At 40.6% G+C, this 25,374-nt stretch overlaps 3 protein-coding genes and 1 pseudogene across 3 annotated transcripts in view; 3 read left to right on the top strand and 1 right to left on the bottom strand.

The window, feature by feature from the left end:
* The window catches only part of LOC138010520 (interaptin-like), a 28,200-nt pseudogene extending 3,791 nt beyond the window's left edge, over window positions 1-24,409 (bottom strand).
* LOC138010371 (guanine nucleotide-binding protein-like 3 homolog) overlaps window positions 1-25,374 on the top strand; it is a 381,170-nt gene that overhangs the window by 330,527 nt on the left and 25,269 nt on the right. The window lies entirely within an intron of this gene.
* LOC138009855 (uncharacterized) lies at window positions 6,296-6,808 on the top strand. The gene has a single exon (XM_068856849.1). The coding sequence runs from the start codon at window positions 6,296-6,298 to the stop codon at window positions 6,806-6,808; it is 513 nt and encodes a 170-aa protein (XP_068712950.1).
* On the top strand, window positions 6,808-7,872 carry LOC138009854 (uncharacterized). The gene has a single exon (XM_068856848.1). The coding sequence runs from the start codon at window positions 6,808-6,810 to the stop codon at window positions 7,870-7,872; it is 1,065 nt and encodes a 354-aa protein (XP_068712949.1).

Here is a 25,374-nt window from a genome sequence, read left to right as displayed (position 1 = left end):
CTTATTTGGATGGAGACTGTGGACCTTTTCAATTTTCCTTGAAAAGACGTGAATGAGGCGTAACCCAACTGAACATTGCAAACAACATATCAGCTTCATAGATTCCTCTCTCAGTAGAGATTTTAACCTTGAGAAATGACCCAAGGTGAGCAAAAGGCCCTTAGTGAATCGAGGGAAAGGGAGAATTGGCTCGGACAGCACACGAGGGCATTGGAGAAACCTTTCAGCAATTCATTCCTTGGATCGGTCAGTACGTCCGTGTTCCAGATCTTGCCATGATCGGTTAACATACACTACATAGCAAAGCAGAGCAGTCTCGCAAAGTCGGCCAAAAAATGCTGTAAAGCTCCATTGAACTCGATCTCCAGGAAATGGGGCTCCTAATATAATACGTTTGCACACCTTTAGATAATACACTGAAGACGTGACGCACTTCACTTAAAGGATTTTCCCATTTCACATTAAAAGCAAAATTCACATAAATTATAGCAATGGATCACAGTCATGATTTGGTGGCGTCTTTGTTGTAAACATCTCCTCTTTTTAGCCCTTTTTATTATTGTGATAATTTTACGAAATTAACGCTGCTAGGCCTTTGCTGATTTGACCTATTTTCTCTATTGTATCGTAGGATCCCAATCCTATCCTAAAGTAACGTCGACACGAAAAGCGTCAAATTCAGTGGGGGTGAAGTTTCGACAATCTGTCTGAGTGACAAGACAAATTGTTTGAAGACGTTTTTGGATTCTTGTAGACTTCACTGCCTTACCTGTTTATAAGAGAAGAAGATCTGGATCAGACTCGGAGCAGAATGAATCAAAACTTTAGATACATCCTTGCAGATCTCTTCAAAAGCCTGTTTTGCCTGTTTTGTTTGCTCAAAAGCTGCCTGTTAATAAAAATCAATAATCAGTATCTTAATTGCAAATCGTATCCTTCGTGGCCTTCTGTACTAAAAATGGGTTGTGTTTCTATACCAGTTACGTCATGATGATTATATCAAAGAGAGAGTCCAAGTGGGAGGGCTTTCTTAATGCAAAGAAAAGGCCAGTGGTAGCCTACATTGTTTGCTCTCCTGGTCAATTTCATGTTCAAAGATCACGAAGTGGTGGGGTTTCGTAGTTTCGTAAAATTAATTATATTACGTACACTTTATACACCGATTCTCTCATACGGTCACGAACACAAGGTTCTAAATAAAGCAACTTCCCCTATAAAGTAAAGTGAAGAAGCATTATGTTTCCACGGCAATATTTAAACTGAGACTGAGATCGCGTCCCGATTCGCTGACATGGGACTCCATTTATTGGTCAGAGAGGAATGTGAGCCTGGATCATCAGCACGCAAATCCAGCGTCGTAGCCGTATTTTGATCTTAATTCGTATTTTAAACTTACCTCGAATATTAAACAAGCTAGTCGAGGATAATAAATGCGAACAAAACTTTCTTCGTTCGAATTACAGAATGACTGTATCCTGTCACAAGCGTCCACTCTCGCTTCGTCCACGAAGAGTTTGAAATCATCTTCCAGTTTGGACTGCCTGTTCATGCTAAGTGTTCTCCACTGTGGACTGATCTTGTCTCACTTTTTTCTCACTAACTGACGCGATTCTGTTTGGAAAATAAAAAAAATAGAGACACTTAAACAGAAATATTTCGACGTTATCAGAACTTCGGCTTCAGTCCACTGCTTGATTGAAATATCTTTATGATATATGTAAAAAAAACATATCTGTTGAGGCTATTCCTCAACAATAGTTTCCCTATTTATTAGTCCATGCCAATCCCAACGATATACCGGCATGCGGCGGGAGCTGATTTTTGTTTTGTGAACCTGATCGTGATTTTGCCTGACAAATCGATTTGTGCTTACAGTAGTGACAGTGTTCTCATCAAATGGTGAGTAAAAACTCGCTTCCCGTCAGTTGTTTAATTCAGAGTGTAATTCGCAATTTATTTGTAGGTTTTTACGGCATCTTCTTGTCGCTTGTTATACCAGATGAGAACAAACAATTGCAAGTGCTGTGAAAATTGGGTGTGTCAATAAATCGACTGTTGTGTTCAAGATAGCTTCGAGTGTGCACTTATTCCCCGAACATCAGTTTTTGTAAAAGCCATTTGGATTTTATTACCTGTGCTTTTTGGTGGGACTTGTGGTTGTCTCCGTGGTGAAAAATTGTGTGGAATCGCCGATCAAAGCTGAAATACCGCTTTGCATTGCGTGATGACTCAGGAAGGAATACTTTACGAACGATTGGAAAAACTGGAAAGGTCTCGCAGAGGACATTTGTCGACAATAACAAGATTGTGCAATGAAATAGACGAAAATCTGAACGACTTCAGCAACGTTGTGAAGGTACGAGCTGAACAGTTCCAACTAAATAAGGCGTGGGAACAGTACTGTGTTTGTTGTGATAAATACGCTGATTTGCTTGATGATTCGTGTGAGAAATACCAAAGTTTTGAGCGACCGTGCCGTTCAATACTCAAGAATACAAGCTTACAATAGTAAAAATGAACAGTTTGCCATTAGTGCTGCTTCCTTTTACAATGTTTAGGTGTCTGAAGATGTGAAGGTATCAAAGAAATCTCCCCAACAAATTCCGTTCATTCCTTTTCAAGTCAAACATCAAAATTAAGTGTATCAAGTTCTAAAGCTCAAAGGGCTAAGATCCAAGCAGTGAAAGCAGCATTAATCCAGCAGCAAGCTGAAGAAAGTAGTAGAAGGGCAGTTGAACTTGAGGTGAAAAGGGTTGAGATGGAGATAAAGCGCACTGAAATGGAACTACAACATAGATAAGAATTAACCAAATTAGAAGCCGAAAGCGAGGTCGCTGCTGCAAAGAATCAAGCGGAATTAGCCAATTTAGAAGCATTTCTAGCAGAACAGGAGGTCTCTGATTTACCCAGTTGTGACAAAGGTGCTAAGTGGCCCCACAAGCATGACATGAACTTTAAGGGCATCGAAATCCAACCCCCGGAAGTACCAAGTGTTACTTTACCATCCGTGACTACTACTAGTAGCAATCTTGATATGGGTCCAGGGGGAAACCCTCTTTTGACATCTACGCCTGCTACAGAAAATCCCCTGACAACAAGCTCTACTCCTCCCATTGCCAAAATCCGCTTCAGAGTCCCACATGTGACATTCAAGGAGTTAACTGAGCCGGCTGTAAATGTACAGTCAGAAAAGGTTCCAAGTCCTAATATACCTAAGCTGCAACAGTTGACCCCTCTCGCTGTGTCAACCACAACCCTCGATCCAGTACCCCAGCCAGTCACTTACACTCGCCCAGCCCCTTCAAGTGTCATGGGTTCTGTGAGCAATGAAAGCCTTGTTGCCATTATGTCCTCATTGGAGAGGATGAGTGTATCACATGACTTTCCACCTGTGCAAGTTCAGAAATTTGATGGTTCTCCTGAGCGGTATCCAGCCTTTCGACAAAGATTCAAATTCAAACAAGACCACTTGATGATTCAGTTAAAATGACTCGTCTGTTACAGTTTTTAGAGGGACCAGCCCTACTTGCAGTGCAAAGATATGAGCCAATGCCAGGTGGTCTGTAAAAGGCTCTTAAAACGTTAGAGGATCGATTTGGGCAGCCATTCCAAGTAGTGAGGGCATGTATTGAATCCCTTACCAAGGGGCCTGCTATACAAGCCATTGACAAGGACAGTTTACAACGCTATGCTGATACAGCCCAAGTTACCTACGATACCTTAGAGTTCATGGGATACCTTAGTGAAATGAACGCAGATAATCTTGAGAAAGTCATTACACGGTTACCCAGGTGGATGCAGGCCAAATTTGCTGAGCATCTGAAGAGTCTTGAGCGTAAAGGACAACTGATGCCAAGTTTCAGGGATGTTTTGGATTTCCTCAAGGAAAGAGCATATGTCTTGAACCATCCCTTCTTTAGTGTTGGATTGAACGAGGCTGCGCTTACCAGAGTCAAGCCGTCAAAGAGTAAGTCAGTGACCACAAAGGCATCCACTTATGTGACCATGACAGCAAAGCAGGAATCCTGCGTAATGTGCCATGAGCCCCATCGGCTGTACCGTTGTGAGGCGTTTAGAGCCAAGTCCCCTCGAGAGAGAGCTGAGTTTGTGAAGAAAGGAAAGATTTGCTTTAACTGTATTAACTCGACAGAACATACAGCTAGGAATTGCGGATCTCGTAATCGATGCCGGGTGTAGGGCTGCGGCAAGACCCATCACACGTTACTGCATTTCACTGACACTCGCGGAATCAAGGAGCCCTCTCTCAGCATCAAGAGGTTGGCAACCAGAACTTGGTGCCAGACCAAGGCACTACGTCAACTTGCTCCACGTCAGCGTCAGTTGGGCCCTGTGAGGTGTTGCTGCAAGTCATTCCAGTCAAGGTGATGAGCTGTGCTGGCTGTCAAATTACAACTTATGGTCTAATAGACTCGAGCTCCGACATCACGATGATTGACCCGTCCCTTGTGGAGTTATTAAACATAAAGGGATCACCCAGTAAACTTTCACTGACGACAGTGCACAGTGTTGATGCTGAAGAAGTAGGAATGAAAGTAGATTTCAAGATTGGTTCGGTTGATAGCCAGAATGAAAACGTGATTGACGTGAAATCAGCTTGGGCGGTCAAGGACTTAACAATTCCTCTAAAGCATACCAGAGTCATAAGGTCAGTGGCGCAATGGCCACATTTACACCATGTGTGTTTTCCGGATGTGGAGAGAAAGAAGATTTCTGTGTTGATTTGCACCAACCTCCAAGAGGTTTTCATACCACTTGAGGTTCGAAGAGGCAAACGTAATGAGCCAGTTGCTATTAAGTCGTGTATTGGATGGAGCATTCTTGGTGGTTCGCCAATTTGCAAGCCTCTGGTTGTGTTCAAATTAATCTTATCAGTGGACAAGATGTTTTCCTAAATGACAAATTGGAAGAGTTTTGGAAAGTTGAGTCGTATGGCACTGCCAAGAATGTAACTAAGCCCATGTCGGTCGAAGATCAACGAGCACTAAAGCGGATCAATGACTCAGTCTGCAAACGAGCCGGCCATTACCAGATGGATCTCTTGTGGAAGGATGATAATCCAGTGCTACCCTACAACCGAGTACTCGCTGAAACAAGATTGCAGCATTTACAGAAACGCTTCGGTCGTGATCAAGAGCTGGAACTGAAGTACAGAGCTGTGATTGAGGACTGCGTAGCCAAGGGTTATGCAAGAAAGCTCACCAAGGATGAAGTAGGCACCATCAGCGACACCACTTGGTACCTTCCCCACCACCCAGTAACGAATCCAAACAAGCCTGGCAAAGTGAGAGTGGTATTTGACGCAGCCGCAAGATTTTGTGGTACTTCTTTGAATGAGCAACTTGTGCGAGGGCCCACTCTGACAAATGACTTAACAGGCGTGTTAGTCCGGTTTCGAGAAGACGAGATTGCCTTTTCTGCAGACATCGAGAGTATGTTTTACCAGACTTATGTGACGCCACGTGACACGGACTCCCTGAGATTCTTGTGGTGGCCTGGAAGTGTAGACAATCCACCCGAGGATTACAAGATGCTGGTCCACATCTTTGGGGCCAAGTCATCACCCTGTTGTGCAAATAAAGCTTTGAAGCTGACAGCACAAGACAATGAAGAGACCTATTCCCCTGAAGTGATCAAGGCAGTTCATAGAAACGTTTATGTTGATGATGTGTTAAAATCGGTTCCGACGCCTGAACAAGCCATTCATCTCGCATCAGACCTAGTCAAGTTATTGAAGGAAGGAGGCTTTCGTCTCACAAAGTTTGCGAGTAACAGTCGTGAAGTGTTACAATCATTTCCATCCGAGTTGAGAGCAAGTCCCAATCTGGACCTAAATCTGGATCAGCTACCAACGGAACGAGCATTGGGTGTGTACTGGGATGCGCAATCCGATACTTTCAAGTTCAAAACCATAGCAACGTGTAAGCCGCCTACCAAGCAGGGAGTACTTTCAACGGTGAGTTCTCTGTTTGATCCATTGGGGTTCCTCTCTCCCTTCGTGTTCTCAGCCAAGATCCTGTTGCAAGAACAATGGAGAAAGAAGCTCCCATGGGACCAAGAAATCCCAGAACCGTACCTCACGCAGTGGCGAAGGTGACTTGAGCAGTTACCGCACGTCATCACAATCGAGATTCCAAGGTGTTACAAGACCCAGACTCTTGGAACACGGGTGACGGTTCAACTACACACCTTTGCTGATGCCTCCCAGCATGGCTATGCCGCTGTGTCCTACTTAAGATTTGTTGATGAGCGTGAAGTGACCCATTGTTCCTTTGTTATGGGGAAAACCCGAAATGCACCCATAAGGGAGTGGACAATCCCTCGGCTTGAGCTACAGGCCGCAGTGTTGGCAGCACGTATGAGCCAGACAATCCTGAAAGAACTTGACTTCCAAGTCCATGAAACGTACTTCTGGTCTGACTCCATGACATCCTTACAATGCATCAAGAATGAAACGCGTCGATTTCAAACCTTTGTCGCGAATCGTGTGTCTGAGATTCATGAAACAACCTCTCCTGAACAGTGGAATCACATTCCCGGTGTTATGAATCCAGCTGATGAAGGCTCACGTGGTGTCAGTGCTGAGTATTTCCAAGCAGATTGTCGGTGGTGGACAGGCCCGGAATTCCTCTGGCAACCAGAACATACATGGCCATCAGTGTCTGTGAGAGAAGTACAAGATGACGACAAGGAACTTCGAAAGTCCTCAAACGTCCTGTTAAGCGCAAACACGTCGCAAGTTGATCTCCTTTTGCAGCGTCTTTCATCCTGGCCCATTTATTGCGAGTGATGTCTTGGGTGCTGCGCTTTATCAAGCGGTGTCGGAAAGAAACCCATAACGCCGTACCTTTAATGACCCCGATTCTTTCGGAACTACAGTCGGCAAGCAGAGAAGTTGTGCGCGTTGTCCAGCGAGAATGCTTTCATAAAGAGTATGTGGCTCTTAAAGGGGGTGGACCAGTAAAGAGTAATAGCAAGCTAGCCAATCTAAGCCCAATCTTGGTTAATGATGTCATTCGTGTTGGCGGAAGAATTCATCGTGCACCCATTGCATTTGAAGCGGCTCACCCTGTGGTCCTCCCGAAGAGTCACCCGGTGTCCACGTTGATAGTTCGTTACTGCCATCATATCCTGGGACATTCTGGTCGAGAGCATGTGTTGTCTGCAGTACGTCAGTGTTATTGGATATTGAGAGCTAGATCGCTAGTTCGCCAGGTGTTGAATAAGTGTGTGAGTTGCCGTAAGCGTAATGCGCCTGCTATGCAGCAAGTGATGGCAGATCTTCCAGCAGAGAGATTGGTACCCTATCAGCCACCATTTACGTACACGGGTTTAGATTTTTTTGGACCCTTCCATGTGAAACTCGGGCGAAGCCTTGTGAAGGTGTATGGATGTATTTTCGTCTGTTTCAACAACAGAGCGATCCATATTGAGGATGTTGGTTCGTTGGAAACGGACGCGTTTATTCAAGCATTACGCCGATTCATTTCAGTGCGTGGGAGTCCTAAGAAAATATGGTCGGACAATGGGACGAATTTTACGGGTGCTGAGAAGGAACTTAGTCATTCAATTCGAGATTTGGATGATGGTACAGTCAAGAGAGAACTGCACAGATATGAGACAGATTGGTACAGGTGCGCTGTTCCCGAGTGGCATTTTCAACCTCCGACAGCAAGCCACATGTCGGGCCTCTGGGAGAGGCTCATTAGAAGCGTGAGGAAGGCTATGAAGGGTGTTCTTGGTGACCGAGGTGCTTTTTCTGGGCGGGAAACCTTGCGTATCGTCTTCGCTGAAGTTATGTCTATTTTAGCAGCCGTCCTATGTGTCCCGCCAGCGATGATCCTAACGATATAGAGGCTCTCACCCCCAATCATCTCCTTTTACAGCGACGAAACCTGGTCGTGCCTCCCGGTGTCCTCACCAAGGAAGAGCTGTACACGCGCAAACAGTGGAGACACGCGCAGTTTCTCGCTGATTGTTTTTGGTCTCGATGGCTTCTGGAGTATGTGCCTACTTTGCAGCATCGCCATAAGTGGCTCCTGAAGAAGAGGAATCTAGCTGTTAACGACCTCGTTCTTGTTGTGGATAACAGTGTACCATGATGCCTCTGGATGTTGGGCCGTGTAACCAGGGTGTTTCCTGGCCAAGACACATTTGTACGAACCGCAGAAGTCAAGACGAAGAACTCAGTGCTTGTCCGTCCCGTGACAAAATTGTGCCTCCTTGAAGAAGCACCGTGAACTCTTGAACAATGAGAACTCTGAACCTTTGAACTCGAGAACCTTTAATGTAGAGAATGTTTAGCTTTCCGTTTTGTTCAGCCCCGCCCCCCGGGATGTTGAGGCTATTCCTCAACAATAGTTTCCCTATTTATTAGTCCATGCCAATCCCAACGATATACCGGCATGCGGCGGGAGCTGATTTTTGTTTTGTGAACCTGATCGTGATTTTGCCTGACAAACTTCCAACTGCGAATCGATTTGTGCTTACAGTAGTGACAGTGTTCTCATCAAATGGTGAGTAAGAACTCGCTTCCCGTCAGTTGTTTAATTCAGAGTGTAATTCGCAATTTATTTGTAGGTTTTTACGGCATCTTCTTGTCGCTTGTTATACCAGATGAGAACAAACAATTGCAAGTGCTGTGAAAATTGGGTGTGTCAATAAATCGACTGTTGTGTTCAAGATGGCTTCGAGTGTGCACTTATTCCCCGAACAATATCCTTCCAGTAATTTAAAACTACTCGTTACCAAACAGGTGTGTTCGTAAAAACTGGCATTTCCCATGACAAGTCCTCGTTATCAGAAAATGCTTTTTATTATTATTTCCTTAAAATAATGGTCAGCCACCGTTTCTTTGTACGATCACAATTCTCTTTCGTCATTCACTCCAACAGCATGACTTTTTTGTAAGATAACATCACCGTCTTTCCTGAGTTTCGGGCACGCAAGGAAACTTGCCAAGTTGAACGCAAACGTTTCTGGCACCTAAAATCATTACTTACGCTTTAGGCTCTACATTCTTTCCAACACTCTGTAACTCACTCAAATATGTAGTTCTTGTCACTTAATCATATTTAATTATGTATGTTTCGCCAAGTTGTTATATAGTCCTAACGGTTTTTCAAATATTCTTTAACTGACGATGTAGAGGAGAAGAATTACACGGGGATAACCGAAAGTGAACGATAAAACTCCTTTATCGTCGGCCAATTTAGAGGTGCGTACAGTGCTAGAGTAAGAGCCCGGTTGGCGGTTTTGGATAACACAGTTGTCCAGAAGGAACTACGAGGGGTTACCGAACGAACCGAACTGTAGGTGTAAAGAATGAATGAAGGGGTAGTTTCTAAAGAAACTGTGGTGCTGCGTCGGTGGGGAAGTAGTATACAAAAATTTGGTTTATCAACGGAGTTGATAATGTAAATTGGCCACCGTACAGAGATTCTAAAAGCTGACGTTTTGAGCGATTCGCTCTGACGAAGGGCGAACGCTCGAAACGTCAGCTTTTAGAATCTGTGTACGGTGGCCAATTTACATTATCAACTCCGTCGATAAACCAAATTTTTGTAGGTGTAAAGATTGAGAACGTAGCAAGTTTCCGTTAATTGAGAACCTGAGAAGCTCTAGGAACATCACTCCAAAAGTGAAATTAAATTAGCATTATATTATTACCTTTCCACATTTTAAGTAATTTGGACTTGTTATTTTGTAGCTTTGTAATAAAATAATCGTTAGCGTCTTTTATATGTTCTTTATTGCCGGTTTGAGGGAAGGCTGGGGGTTTGTGAGTACTTATATTAATTGCCCGTTTACGTTTTCTTTTTCCTTCCCGTCTCCACGCTAGGGGAAGACGCACGACACATATATTCACAGAGCAAGTGCAACTTTAGGATATACATCCTAACTCTTATCTTCGTACTGCCGGATATTTCTGAGACTCGAGAAGTTTATGTCATGAGTTTTCATCCTCTGGGAGAAAGAAACGCAAAATTTTAGCAAGGTCAGTGCCTCGTTTTGCTCCTTACTCCATGGCTTCACGTCGTCCACATGATTTGAAAAACATTTGCAGTCATATCTCAAACCGACAGTCATCAAAGAAAGCTTGACCCGGGTCACTTTGAGGATCGTCGCTTCTACGCTTTGAGTATCAACACTTCAATTCTATTTTAATCAAAATAATAGCACTTGTATCGAGAGAGCTTGCCACGGTAAATTACCTGCTTTTCAACTGCTCAATCTCCCTGTCCTTACAGCGCAAGGCACTGTTAGCTCCCCGTTCCAGTTCATTGATTCTGTATAAATACAAAAGAAATGTCTTTTATTTCGAGAAAGCTGAGTCAAAGAGTACAATTCAACCTTTGTTGTCCCCTTGAGAGAGAGAGAGAGAGAGAGAGAGAGAGAGAGAGAGAGAGAGAGAGAGAGAGAGAGAGAGAGAGAGAGAGAGAGAGAGAGAGAGAGAGAGAGAGAGAGAGACCTATGGTAAAGATCAGCTTTTTTCTTCCAGTACTCTATAGTGCCTCAGTGGTAGAGTATCTGTTGCAGGTTAAATTTGATTTCGGGTCAGTAACATAATAATTACTTGTTTCAACCTAGATCAATTCGTTTCAAACTAGGTTAAAAAAAATTAAATGCTTTCAACCTAGGTTGAAATTGCAAGAAGTAAAGATAAATGAAAATTCAGCAGTTATGAGTATTCAAAGTATATGTATATTTGCAAGTAAATTGGTTCTGGAGATGAGTGGATAAATTTATTGTAGCTTAAATTTTTCATGTGTGTTTTATAAAACCCCAGTGGCTGTTAAGTCTAGGCACTGATTTTTAATGTTTGGCATTAGGGCTGAGGTCAGGCACACTGCGCATGATAACCGTTTCTACTTTTCTATCTCAGCAGAGCTTTTTAGAAGGACATTGTTCATTAATGAATCTCCCTAGGAGGGCAGGGGGCAAAAATAAGGAATAAAAGAACTGAAACATATATGATGTATTGTTGATTTTTAATTTGCTTGCTTTCAATAACTGTGATTTAGGGTTAGTCTGCAGTCCGCGGTCTGCAGTTTGCAAGTCACACACCGCGCTCCTTCAATGTCTGGCTCATCCATTTTTTTTTTCAAATTATTGAACGTTTCCTGCTCTGTATTTGATGTAGCTGTGACTTGTCCACTCATTTTGGGGCCTTTTGATTTCTTTTCTCCGAGAGATTCCGAAAACCACTTCATACGGAATTTTGACAATGGTTCTGTGAATGGTTTAGTTTTTTTTACAAGCGGTTTTTCCAAGATAATGACACCAGCGGTTTGGTGACAAGTTCTTTTCCTTAAGTAAACTGCAAAGGTTACCTTTCGTTGCTCTATTTGCCAGTGCCACCATCCTTTTTTCACAGTACGAACGTTTGCAGCGAAAGTCGGTCATCACTTTACTCACAAATTATTTTCCTTTGTCAGATTAAAACTTCGACCGAAATCGCACCATCCAGAATAGACGTTCTAGACTAGTGTTCTAGCAAGGTCTGATGTTTCCTTATATCTGAGAGAAAATAGCCACGAATACTTTGGGTAATGATTTTCAACATGAAGGGAACCAGTTACAGTGTATGCTCCTTACCTTAGTACAGTTACACTAGTCAGATTATTTTCCGAAAATCAATTAGATCCATTTGCACATGAGAAAGAAAATCGGTTTGTTATCATGGCTAGAAAGGATGCGGCCTTGTTCCTGGTGTATTTTGTATGGCGACGTAAATAACTTCCTACAATATTTCCCGATTTGCCCTTCAGAATCAAGAGCCCACCTCTTGCAAACAATTTTTTGCTTATGTTGCACTGGAGTATCAAAGAATTTTCACTATTCTTCAGATAAACTAAGCCACCCTTCAACTTCTTCAGTGAATAAAGTCTCACTTTATGTCATTTACGCATGCGCTAAATGGTGGATGTCGTAAAGGCTTGGAAATAGTTTAATTTTTTCTCATTGGTAGAAACAATATCCAGCTGATTTCAGCTGCGGATTCGATGGCTTAGGGGCTAATTTAGAGGAGACGTCCAATGGTGCGAGAGTTCGAATCCTTGGAGCGGAATGGAATGTTGTGGAAGCTCAAGGTAAGTGACACAGTCCGTTGGTACTAATGTAAGCAAGAGTATGGAAAAAGGGAAGGAAAGGGAGAAAGGGTAAGTGGAAGAAGAACGGAAGGCGAGGGAAAGATGGAGGAGGAATTTAATCCTATTTCTCTTTTTTTTTTCATTATTTTCTTTTTTATCCCCCCTAAAAATCTAGGCCTAATTATCTTTAAAATCACATCCCCCAAAAAGAGAAAACCCTTTTTTAGACAGTTTATAATAACCTAGGTTGAAAAAATTTTACCTAGGTTGAAAATATCAACCTAGGTTAAATTCAAAATAACCTAAACTTATTTATCACCCGTAACATATCCAAACTAGTAAACGGGAGGCTATAGCATCTACATCTGCGAGGAGCACTCGGTTTTTTTCCGAGTTGACCCGAAAAAATTAGCGATAAAAAAACAGCTCTTCAAACTTTTTGAACCTTTCCTCAGTATTTCTAACAGTTTGGAAAGCGAAGGTGAATGCGTTGGTCATTAAAGATGTTAACCTCGTCTATACAAAAACTGTAAGGTCGAAAACTGAAAAAGAAAAACAATGAAGAAGAAGAGGCATTTTTCCTGTCTGGTAGAAAAAATGAACAGTATACGTATCAGTACCACAATTTACACAGCTACATTACATTTGCTTGCCCTCCAACACGAAAATATATCTTCACCCGTCCAGTAGCCCAGTCCTTCCATATTTCGTATCGCTACAGTAAACGTTCTACTTGGGGAATGTTCCTGCAGTGGGACACCCAAGTCTATTTCAAGAAACACGACTTTCTTTCACACAGCCTTCGGTCGCTGGCGTGAGTGATTCGATCCAGTTTTCTTATGTGTCAATTGAATATGAAGTGCAAAACACGAAGGCGTTACATGTCTGTCGCGTTTGCCTCGACCTAATTTCTGAGTTAATAAAACAACTGTGCAGGGAAGAAGTTGGAAAACCAAAATGCTAAAAAAAGCTATTGACCCTTTTAAAGTAATTTTGTACCTGAATTTCATCTGCTCAATGTCGCTGTCTTTGTTGTGTATGATAGAATTGTACTCCTTTTGCAGCTGCTGAAATCTAATAAAATCAAAATTTATAGGGAAAAGGAGGTTTGCCTTTGGGGCTATTAAGAACAGTCTAATTAGGTCAATAAAGAGAATACGAAAAGCGATAGTCCGATAAATTGATTTATTACATATTATGTGTGGATATCAGTGTGATGAAGCCGTGACTAAAAATGATACCCGTGAAGTGATATGATATTATTTGACTGCAGTGAAATGATATCATATCACTTCACGTTTTGAATTGTCCAATCAAATAGACTGTACAAATTTGGTTGGACCAATCGGGTTGCACGTTACATTTTAACTGACGCCTGGCGTCAAATTTGGAGGGAAGAATTGCTTTGCAGACTGCCCGGTCACAAGTCAACAACGGTCGTGTTGCCAGCGCGCGGTCAAATTCAAATGGACCAATAAGAGTTGAGGCTGAAACCATCTTGCGAGTTTCCGTTGTTGACTACCCGGTCACAAGCCTCTGAGGAAAGCTGAAGAGGTGAATTTTCGTTCGTCACGAGTCTTTCGGTCGCCGAAACACACGTATTTGGAGTAAAATTTATTGGGCGTTATGGAACTGTTGTTTTGCGATTCGGGACTTTTCCTGTTGAGGAGAAAACGATTTGTGGAGCGAGGTTTGGCCAGCGATGGATGGAGTGGTCGGCCTTCCTATTATTTAAGTAACGGTCTTCCGGATAACTTCACAAAACTGCGTCAGAATGGCTGTAAACTCGGCAAAAGAGACAAGTTCGTCACACATTTGAGGTAGGAAAACTTTAGTTCAAATGAGATAGTTATTTACACAATTTTTTTACGATCGGTGATTTTCCCCTACAATTCTCTATATACACAAACTGTCGCATACATCACGTATTTTCAGCTTGGGGAGCCTGTGCCCGTAGACGTTATAACTGTTCTCACTTTAGCCTCCTACGCAAACGTTCTTACGGGTTCGTCACGCAATCCGTAAGAACGTTTGCGTAGGAGGCTATTCTCACTTAGGAACTCATTAAACTGATGATGGCATAAGCATGCCGAAACATGTCTTTTAAAAAAGTTGTCTGTTTCCTACAGCATGTAATATGTAATAAACAAATTATTACATGTTAAGAGCCTGATATCGTTTTTATTCACTCGTTTTTAATACCATACCGCTCACTCGCTCGTTGGCGATATGGTATTAAAAACTCGTGAATAAAAACGGTATCAGGCTCTTAGCATGTAATAATCTATATATCATATATTTCTTTACCCCTGGATTTTGGAGTAGCTTGGTGTAGTTAATATTCTCGAGCATTTACCCTCTCAAGTACGATATACCACCGAAGACAGGTCCCATCACCGAGAACTCCGTACCCTACTCTTTGCGAACAGTGCATTGGTTCGGACTTAGCTATGCGACCTCCCGCATAGTAGTTCGATGCTCAACCAACTGAGCCTACAGATGAGCGGTTAAACAAGCGCCTCAGCTTCGTTAACAACCTGATTAATTAACACGTTTGCTTCCAAATCAGCCTTGGTGGTCCAATAAAGCTAAGAGTAGGGTACTTAAATGTTATCCTTCTATTTTGGATATGGCCTCTTGCGCGTGCTTGAATTGAGACACGAGGTGAAGCATTCTTGTATTCATCTTTGGAAGTCGACCATTGTAAAAGACCCCATATATATTTCGCAGCAATTGGATCAAATTTGCCCATAACTTCAAATGACTGAACGAACGAACGATACTAGAACGAGTGAAGAGGGGCTAGGGATAAGTTTGCGTTAAATGCCAAAGTTATAAGTCTAGAAATAGTTTCACAACTGTTTGGTTGCCTGCAGTACCGTCCGCCAGAGTGTTCTTTTCTTTTCGTGTGAAATCTATTGTTCTTATGTAAAATACCTAAACCATTTACTGGTCATGTATTTGAATCTTACTTTTCTTTTTCGTCCTTCAACTCTTGATCCTTGGTATTTAATACATGGTTCAACTCGTCATATCTGTCAAATGAAACCAAAAGGCTTAGTTTATAGCTACAACCACCTGGAATGTAAACTTAAACAGCTTTTTTTCCTGGTATTTTTATAGTCTAGAATAAAATCTTAGATAGAATGACTGTAACTGTTGGAGGCGCTAAAACAGGAGAACACGAGAGTTGGATATCTCCGACTCTCGTGTATTTCAATATCTTCAGGTCAAATTTATAAGCATATCATATAGTCCACCATTCATTCGTTCACCTATCGTGAGTGAAACTCACTAGGGTCCGGATAGCTCAGTTGGTAGAGTATGTAAGGGCAATTTTACGGTCATGAGTTAGAGCCCAGTTAAAGACGGAATTATTTTTTCGGCTTTCTTTGCATTTAACTGCTTTTAAAAGTTGCTGCTTAACTGCCATGATATCATGATCTCTTGCATTTAAAATTCTGCAGTTCAAATAGGTGATATATTCCGTCATTCACTTAACAGGAGTGTTATCAGGGACTGGATGGGGAGGGAGTAATAACCCGGAGTAACCCTCCTTCTTTGGGAAATCAATGTTTCTGCAGTGGGACACCTTGGTGCATGTATTTCAAGAAACACGACTTTTTTTCTTTTCTTATGTGTTTTGAAGTGCACATCTCGAAAGCGTATGTCTGTCACGTTTGCCTCGTTCTCGTTTCTGAGCCACTGGATCAACTATGCAGGGAAGAAGTTGAAAAATAAAAATACTAAAACAAGCTAATTAAGTAGGCTTTTTAAACAATACATGCACCTTTTTGAAATAACTTCATACCTCAGTTTCATTTGCTTGATGCCGCTGTCCTTGTCCTGTATGGTAGAATTGTAGTCCTTCTCAAGAAGCAGAAATCTAATAAAATGAAAATGTTAGGGAAAAAGAAGTTTTCTTTCGGGGCTATGCGTTTTAAATAAAGTCAATAGACTTAGGGAGTCTAATGAATGATTCTTTTTGTTTTGCGTATCACAACCTTGTTAACACCTTTGCTTCCAAATCAGCCTCAGTGGCCCACTCAACACAAGGCTAATATAAGAGTAGGGCATTTAAATATTATCATTCTGTTTTGGATATGGCCTCTTGCATTGCATGTGCGAGAAACACTAGGTGAAGCATTCCTGTATTCACCTTTGGAAGTCGACCATTGGAGGAGACCTCAGATTTTGCAACATTGGGGTCAAATTTGCCTGCCACTTCCAGTGAACAAACGAATAATACTAGAACGAGTGAAGAGGGGCTGGGAATAAGTTTCGTTTAAACCCCAAAGGTTTAAGTGTAGGAGTAGTATCACAACTGTTTGCTTGCCTGCAGAACACTTGAATAAAATCATCGTACCCAAAAGGGTTCCTTTCCTTTGGTGTAAAATGTATCGTTCAATCCAAGCCGCGTAAACAATTTATTGGTCAATTATCTGAATCTTACTTGTCTTCTTTCTCCTTCAACTTTTGATCCTTGATGTTTAATTCACGCTTCATCTCTTCATATCTGTCAAATTAAACCAAAGGGCCTAGTCTAGTTTGTTCTAGCAAGAAATCAGTTGAAATGGGAACTTGAACGGCTTCTTTCTTGTTTGTTTCTTATCTAGAATAAATCTCACATAGACCGACTTTAACTCTAGGCCTGTGACGTCAAAAGACCCGAAACTTAACAAGAGTACACGAGAGTTGAAGATCGTAGCAGCTGAGCAGCATCTTAGGTATTTGGAAAGAAATCCTGAAAAAAAAAGATGATCTCCAACTTTTGATTTCCACAGGTGAAATGTATAAGCATTTCTCCTGTTCCTTTGTTAATTCGTTGAACTATCACGTGATATGAGGCGAAGTCACTCGTGACTAGGGAAATCGCATGGCCATGAGTTCGAGCCTCGTTCAAGACTTTCAGGTTTTATTAGCAACTGCTTAACTGCCATGATCTCTATCTCTCATGTATTTCAATTTGTGTAGTGCAAATATATGAGCGTTTCATATATTCTATCATTCACGTTTACCTTTCCGTGTTGTGTTTTTGTATGTGTAAGACAATGATTTTCGCTTTTACTCGTCATGCATTTTAAGACTTTATACAAAAGACATGTTTGAATTGTAGATTGAGGCATGTCAATAACATGTCTTAGGTAGTAAAGAAAGGAAACCCTGAAAAGGTTCTGTCTCAAGCCCCGTTACAACCTGTTTTTTTTTTTTTTTTTCAGGCTTTCTTCGGAACTGTTGCCTAGCTGCGATGATTCCATTCCTCCTGTTTAGTCATTTTTATGTATATGTTAGCGCACGTAAATAAAATTCCGTTCAATTCAATTTCAATATATATATATATATATATATATATATATATATATATATAAACATATCAGTTAACAGGCTTTGTCACGATACGAAGAGAAACGAAAAATAACTTACTTTTGGTCTTTTTCTTTCAGATTAATATACTGCTCTTCAATAGTGCGAATCAGTTGGTCATTTCTGTAAAAACAAAATTTCATTCGTTATAACAAGAGAGCAGGGAAGAGGGCTCCACAAAGATAACAAAAATACCCCCCCCCAAAAAAAATCAAATAGAACGAAAATAACATTTTTTTTCTAAGAGAGCGGGAAAGGGGGCTCCTCAAATATAACAATTATAACAATTTTTCGTGGTTGTTATTTTTGTTCTTTTTGCGGTGGCCTGTGTTTTTGGACATAGGTGTACTCATTTAGATGCCGTTATAAGACAACAACGTAAATATTGCTTTCATACTCCATGTAGTAAAACGTATTTCCAAATGTACAATTCTTGTGATTCTATGATTCTGCCATTCGACTCAGACCACTATTCATAGAGAAATAATAAAAAAAAAAAATCAGCTCTTTACGGGGAGCATGCATGGGTGGCGCAGTGGTTAGAGCACTCGCCTCCCATGCACCAGTCTGGCCCGGGTTCGATTTCCGGTCCCGGCGTCATATGTGGGTTGAGTTTGTTGTTGGTTCTCTCCTTGCTCCGAGAGGTTTTTCTCCGGGTACTCCGGTTTTCCCTTCGCCTCAAAAACCAACACTGCCAAATTCCAATTTGATCCGGAATGCACGGACACATGTTGAACGAGCTCCTGACCGCTCTTAAGGTGTTCCGAGGGTAAACAGTTTCCATATCCATAGACATAATGAACAAATTCAGTTATCTTTTCCTATTATTGCACGCTACACATAATTGATCTTTGTCGGCACACGTCGAAAGCACGAGGCATGCTATGTGTTTATTGACTGAGTGGAAAGTGTAGATGAAATACTTAGCTGTCGGCCTTGTGCTTGTTATTTTGTCTACATGATTTTTTATTTTCCAATATATTTATTATTCTCGCCAAGATCTTTGCTTCATTTGCGTTCTCGTTATTTTCTGTATTTTTTCTTCTGTTATTCCTTATAGTTGTTATTTTCGTTATTGTTGTGAAGGCACCCTTCCCACGCCCTTTAAGGGATTTGTTATTTTTGCCCTTGTCGTTTGCTTGATTTGTTATTTTCGTTTTTTTTTTTACTTCAATTGTTACTTTATGTATTTTTGCTGTATTTGTGAAGCCCCCTTCCCTGCTCTTTTTCAGTCAAAGTTTGTTATTTTTGCTTGTGTCCTTCACTTGATTTGTTCTTTTGTTGTTATTTTTGGCTGTTTTATTCACTAGATTTGTCTTTTAAAATTTTTTCCCAATATTTGTCATGTATTTTGCATGATTCTTACTCTTGGATATTTTGCGATTGCCTTCAAACAGCGAAGCCGACTATAGTAAGGCCGCCGGACTGGTGATTTGGAATTCTGATGATGATGATGCTGATGCGACAACTTGGTGAAATAGTTCTAGGTACTCCTATTATAACTTCACAGCTGCACTTGTAAAACAGCCAATTGATCTGCCTCCCACCAGTTTGAGATTCTTCATGGTTTTTGAGTTTGCTTGCCTTATTTATTTCATTCACAAAAAAAATCATGTTCTCTCCATCAGCAAGCAAAGAAACCCAATTCATTATTAAAAGCGAACAGCAGCAACAAATTAATGTGTATCTGCAACAGATAAAAGCAGTGCGCATGACTGGAATATGGTATCTTAAAAATCACGATTTCTCATGATACAGAATTGTCTCAAATGGTGTGCTGCCTTATAATGTAATTGAAATGGAAGAAAAAAGGTCGTTAACAGACTTACTTGTCCACTAGAATTCCCGTACTAACCCAGAACAAACAAGTTGTCTTGGCTAAGATTTTCAGCTCAAGGCTTCATTTGCCAATTAAAATGCAATTAAAGAGACAAGAGATACCTGTCTTTTATTGCTTGGATACTACGTTCTTGTGCTTGGGTGTCGGGAGATCTGTAGAAAATATAAAATATAAAATACCATGTCGGTTTAGTCCATTAAGGGCAATAGGGATTCCTGCGATACATGCATGCGTATGCATGGACGAACAAAAACGAATTTATGAGTAACGAGGATGAATTACACCTTTCTTTTTGTCAATCACTTAATGGAAGGAGTGCAACCAGCATAAAACTTCGGACCTCACGAAACACCAAGAGAAGAATTCATCACATCGTGAGATAGGTGAATTGTCACTGAAGTTCAATGTGTTTTACCTATGGCACACTGACGAGGGCCAACAAGCCCAAAACAGCTGTCTGCGTCTGCTTCAGTTCTAGTTTGAGCGCTGATTATCACCGGCTTAAATTCTTTCTTCTCTTTAAACAAAATCAGGGGACTCCTGAGTTTTCAACTTGCTGTCCCATAAGAAAATACAATTGCACTACTTCATAAAAATTGGCGTGATTTCTCTATATATTGTATGAACGTCAATGAAATACCACGTGAACTTTCGCGGGAAAACGTGATTATTAATTTAAAGTGAAATTGTTTGGTATTTCATTGGTGTTTATATAATAAACAGACAATACATGACCGCTTGGAGATGCGTGTTGAAAAATATTTCAGTCGCTAGCTCACTCGTGAAATATTTTTCCTCACTCGAAGACTGAGAAATTTCGTATCTCCGGGCGGCCATGTAATCTCCTCTGTATAAGGTAGTACTCTCGCAATTTCGCTGTTTGCTTTGTCGATTGAATCCAGTTCTAAGTAGGCAAGTCATGTTCAGTCTGAGTGGGTTTTTTAATCAGTCCGTAGTTCTAGTCTGGGATCCGAATTACACCTTCCTGCAATTCTACCCTTCGCTTAACGCCAAAAAGGGAAAAAAAAACCCAAACTCGCCTTTTTTCGAGCAGATCCTTCGTACTCGTCATTGTTTCCAGTTTCCTTTCCAATGAAGAGATTCTGCAGAAAATTTTCCACAATAATCAATAGTAAGTTAGTTAATTAAGCGAACAAAGTTAGTCCGAGATATTGCAACGACCGTTTCTTTGTTCTCAAAGCCAAAGTACTGTAATATCTTTTGTTGTTAAATTTCCAAAATGACCAGCTTTGGAGATTTCTGAATTCGATTCTCAATCAGTTAAGTGTCTCTTCCAATCGTTTCTATTTTCTCTATCTTCAAAGTGCTCTCCAGTTGTACTAGGAAACAGTTACCAAGTAATAAAAATAAAACAATAATACCTAACATACGAAATTAGCCTTAGAGTCTCAGATCTCCGTAATAATTTGAATGAAAAATCTGGAGTAGATAATTTGTTTGGCACCCAAATGGAAAAAAAGAGACATAGACTGCCAAAATTAAACTTACAACTCTCTTTTTCTTTCTTCGTCCACCTTTGCTGCTTCTAATTTCTGTTCCAACATCAAAATCCTGTTGATTATATAACGGGGTGTCAGGTGCTATTTTCTCCTTTATTTATTTATTTTTTTTTGGGGGGGGGAAATCTTCTATCTTTCCTATTTTTCTTCCACGGTTAGCGCAAAATGAGGCATTCAATGGTGGTAAAATAATTCTGATTCCATATTGGATTACCTCGTCGACATTTTTTACCCAGAAGACGTACAGTTAGTCAGTCAGTCAAGTAAGTAAGCAAGTAAGCAAGCAGGCAAGTAAGCAAGTAAGAGAGTGAGTGAGTGAGTGAGTGAGTGAGTGAGTGAGTGAGTGAGTGAGTGAGTGAGTGAGTGAGTGAGTGAGTGAGTGAGTAAAAAACAGTAAAACAGTAAATCTTTATTGCGCCTTACTCTCCAAAGGGAGGTATCGGTCTCGTTACAATAAAGGTGATGATATCTACTTGAATAACTAATTAACTAAAAAGATCATACAATTACTTGTAATACAATTGGTATAAAATTATTATTTTAATTATTTTGCATTTAGGAAGTCTTTTCTCTTCTGAAACATTAAATATGTGTATTTACCTATTATCTTTGAAGTGCTTTCGTTTTCTAGGGTAAGTAAATACCTAATTTTATCCTCATCATTAAGGCTTTTGAAAACAACATCGTGTGTTGAAAGGAGAGAATGGAGCTCATTTCTAGTGTTATCGTACCCTGGGCAATACATCAAGAAGTGCCGCTCATCTTCTATATAGCCTCTATTGCAGACTAAACACGTTCTTCCATCTACTGGGATTGGTGCACCTCTATTTTCGTATTTCCCAGTCTGTATTCGCAAGCTATGAACCCCCAGACGCAATTTTGTCATACTTATTCTATGTGCTGGGTTTCTGATAGTTTTGAGATAGTCTTCCAATTGGTAGTCGAATTTGACTTCTTTGTGTGTAAATTTCTCTCTAGAGCCTTCGGAAGTGTTGTTGCGAGCCTTCAGCCAATTTCGAATGTAGTCCTTTTTAAGCTGTTTCTTTATGGAGGAACGAGCATTCTTAATGTGTAGTTGGCTTGATGTATTGCCTGTAGAGTGCATTCGTATAGTTTCGTCATTATTTAATACATCAAAAAATTGGCTGTGACTTTTTGCGTGATGAAAGGCTTCCTCTAATAGAGGGTTGACTGTTTTATGCTGCAATCTAAGCGAGTAACTAAATATTGAAGCTTTTATGTGAGTGAGTGAGTGAGTGAGTGAGTGAGTGAGTGAGTGAGTGAGTGAGTGAGTGAGTAAGTGAAAGAGTGATTCAGTAAATAATCTCTTAATTAAAGGGAGTAACATATCATTAATACTTATAAAAGATGATAAACTATAATTTCAAAGGAGATTTTTCCAAGCTAACCGTGCGAAAATATGGCGTACGCACACATGGTCAAGAAATCAGTGAGTGTAGCTTTTGCCGAGGGTCGGCTGTCAAGCGTAAAATATCGAGGGTCGAGAGTAAAAAGTCGAGGGTATAATATCGAGGGTCGAGGGTAAGATGTCGAGCAATTGAATGTGTTAGTGTATCCGCAAACATTTCGTGTCACACGATAATCAAAACGAATATCATTGAGGATAGACAATTTCCTACTTTTCATCTTTTTCTCTCAGCATCTCATCCTTCTCTGTAATCCTGTTTTCAAAAAATACATATATTTGTATATATCATATCTGATTCCTAGCTTTTATTCTTTGGCCCTTCATATTATTTGATTGATACCCAGGTAAATTAACTAACAAATCTGTTCTGATCTGTTCTGTCGCAAAGCACGCAGGAAAAAAGGGATAGAGCACGAGAGAAAACACGAGATGTAGTTGAGTATTTTCCCTACTTATTTGGCAAGCCTTTTTTATTTGTTTTACAGCAAATAAATCCTGATTTGTTCACGCATTTGGATAAATTTTTCGGTAAACGTTATTTTTCAAATCCAACGAGTGGCGTCACGGTCAGCCGTGCTCGTGCATCTGTACCTCGTAAGGCACGACAGACCAATTATCATCCTTGATAGAATGGTCAAAAAATTTGTATTGGTTAACCACGATCAAAGCTGTCAAAATGTCAAACCATTAAAAATCATGAAAGCTAACAAGCTAACAGATGAGTGCAAGTAGTTTCTTAGCCCAAAATCGAGATCGGAAAGGTACGTAAACATAAAGTAAAAGGTAAAGTAACTTTCTTTAAAGTTCCTTCAGCTACGAGGCTAGTATCAATGGAAGCCGACGGTGCGTCCTGTACCCCCCTCCCTCTGTCAGAGCTCCGTCTTACGGGTATTTAAAGCTATAGCTACACGGATCAGAGGAAAGTCGAAACAGACGTTTAAGTCACCGAGGATCGAACCGGGGATCTCTCGCTCCGAAAGCCGCGCACTATCCGACTGAGCCACGACTGCTCCTCCATCCTTTGCCAGAGCGAAGGGCTAAGGTCTTATAGGGAGCTGCAATCGGATAACCTTTCTTATGGCCATAGTGCCACATAATATATACTCTTTTAAAAGGCTACATGCTTGGATGTCCACCTTTCAGTTATTTCATTGGTTTATATTAGCCGGCTGGTGTTACTCCATGTGTTAATTCTAGCCCATACATGTTTTTTTTCTCGTCTTTTATCTTCATAGTGAGTGACATTCGAATTTGAACGAGTCTTCACCAACAACGTAAAGTAAAGTAAATAAATAAAAGCTGAAAGGCTTTCACTGACTGAAGCGGATTTGCTAGTCTGTGCAAGTGCAATCTTCACCTGTCTGCTGTAAATGATTGTTGGTTTGTAAATGTCGTGGCTTCAAGTTGTTTTCCTAGAGCAGCAATCCTGTCAAGTGAAAAAGCAGACGAACATTACTAGCGAATTTGAATTTAAACGATTTTAGACTTGGCGCATTGCTGGATATTTCCGGCCAGCCTCAGTAGGCTTGTTTTGGGGACTGCAAACGTGCAAATATTACCTACAAAACAGAGTCGAAATTTAACATTGCAAAGCAAATTAACTTTAAAACAAAATTGCTTATGAAGTTAGCCTCTAAAGACGCTGAATGTGGCACTGTGTCGGCGAGTGTTTAAAACCCGAGAATTCGGTAGTATCATGACTAAGTGGATAAAAGTGTAGGTTGAAAGGCTGACGTTTCAAGCGTTAGTCCTTCGTCAGAGCGAAGGGTTATAATTTAAGGTCTTAGGGAGCGGATTGCAATCGGATAACCTTCCTTTGGCCATGGTGCCACTTAATACTGTATAAAAAGGCTGCATGCCCGGGTGACCATCTTTTGACTTATTTCGCCTTTACAGTTAGCAGTAGCCGAGTGGTGTTATTCCGTGTATGAATTCTAGTTCAATACTTGTATTTTCTTGTCTTTGGTATTCAGCGTGAGTTACATTTGAATTTGAAGTCTGCACCAACAACGTAAAATATATAAATTAGGACTTTTGCTGCCTGAAGCGGATTCTTTTGTGTGTGCAAATGTAATCCATACCTTTCTCCAGAAAAGGATTGCTGGCCTATAAATTCCATGGCTTCAATTTTTTGCCCAAGAGCAGCAATCCTGTAAAAAAAAAAAACCAAGCCGACAGACAGTAGTGAGTTTGAATTTTTAGGCTTTTCGAAATAGCTCAATGCTGTGACGTTCGGCGTGTTTTTAGGCCTCTTCACACCAAGTTTAGTTACATCGTTTTCGGTGTCTCGAACGTTATTTTCAGCCTCACGATAGTTGCAATGGAACTGCAATTTGATCATGATCAATACAGTTTCACCACTCAAAAAAAACCCTTGATATAGAAGGGTTATAACTACTATACTGTATCACGTAACAGCAACGTTATGTACCATATGAAACACCAATTATTGCTGAACAAAACGCGCTAACTATTGTGACGTATAGGTTACCATGGCAACCTGAGAGCTCTCCAAAACACCCTATATTTGGTCTTTGACTTGCTTTTATCTCAAAAATGATCTCGGTGACCCCCAACAGCTTTGTATTGTAGAATAGTCATTGGCAATCTGAGATACAATTATCAGCAAAGTTTTAAAAAATGCATGGGAGCCATCTAAGAGCTACCTCGAAAAGAGACGTTTGTCCTTAAAAAATGTTAGGTGGTTCGATACAAATCCGTTGTATGATGGCCATTAATTTTACCAAACCATAACCCTTTATTTGCATTCACATTATTGAGTTATTTATTAGCTAGGAAACTTAACATTTGGTGCACCTGCCATCCGTAGGCAAGGGTGCGTTTAATTTGTGCATGGTTTAAGTTAGACGCAAATTAGTTATAAGTTATAAGTAATTTCTTAAAATTATCAATGTTTGACGCTCTCTTAACTTCAAGAGGCAAATTATTCCATAAATTTGGAGCACCTAACATAAAAGATCTATCTCCTAATGTCTTGTACGTTTTAAAATGAACATACTTAAGTAAGATTCCATTCCAATTGGAACTTAACCTATATCTACCCTCATTCTTAATATTAATAAGCTCTGTTAGATACCCTGGAGCAAAACC

The sequence above is a fragment of the Montipora foliosa genome, chromosome 7 (assembly GCF_036669935.1).
Source record: "Montipora foliosa isolate CH-2021 chromosome 7, ASM3666993v2, whole genome shotgun sequence".
Classification (NCBI taxonomy): domain Eukaryota; kingdom Metazoa; phylum Cnidaria; class Anthozoa; order Scleractinia; family Acroporidae; genus Montipora; species Montipora foliosa.
Note: the sequence above shows the minus strand (reverse complement) of the source record. Positions and strands in the feature narration are given on the sequence as shown.

Coding starts and splice junctions, on each gene's coding strand:
- LOC138009855 (XM_068856849.1), top strand. CDS start 6,296: ATGGGGAAAACCCGAAATGCACCCATAAGGGAGTGGACAATCCCTCGG.
- LOC138009854 (XM_068856848.1), top strand. CDS start 6,808: ATGTCTTGGGTGCTGCGCTTTATCAAGCGGTGTCGGAAAGAAACCCAT.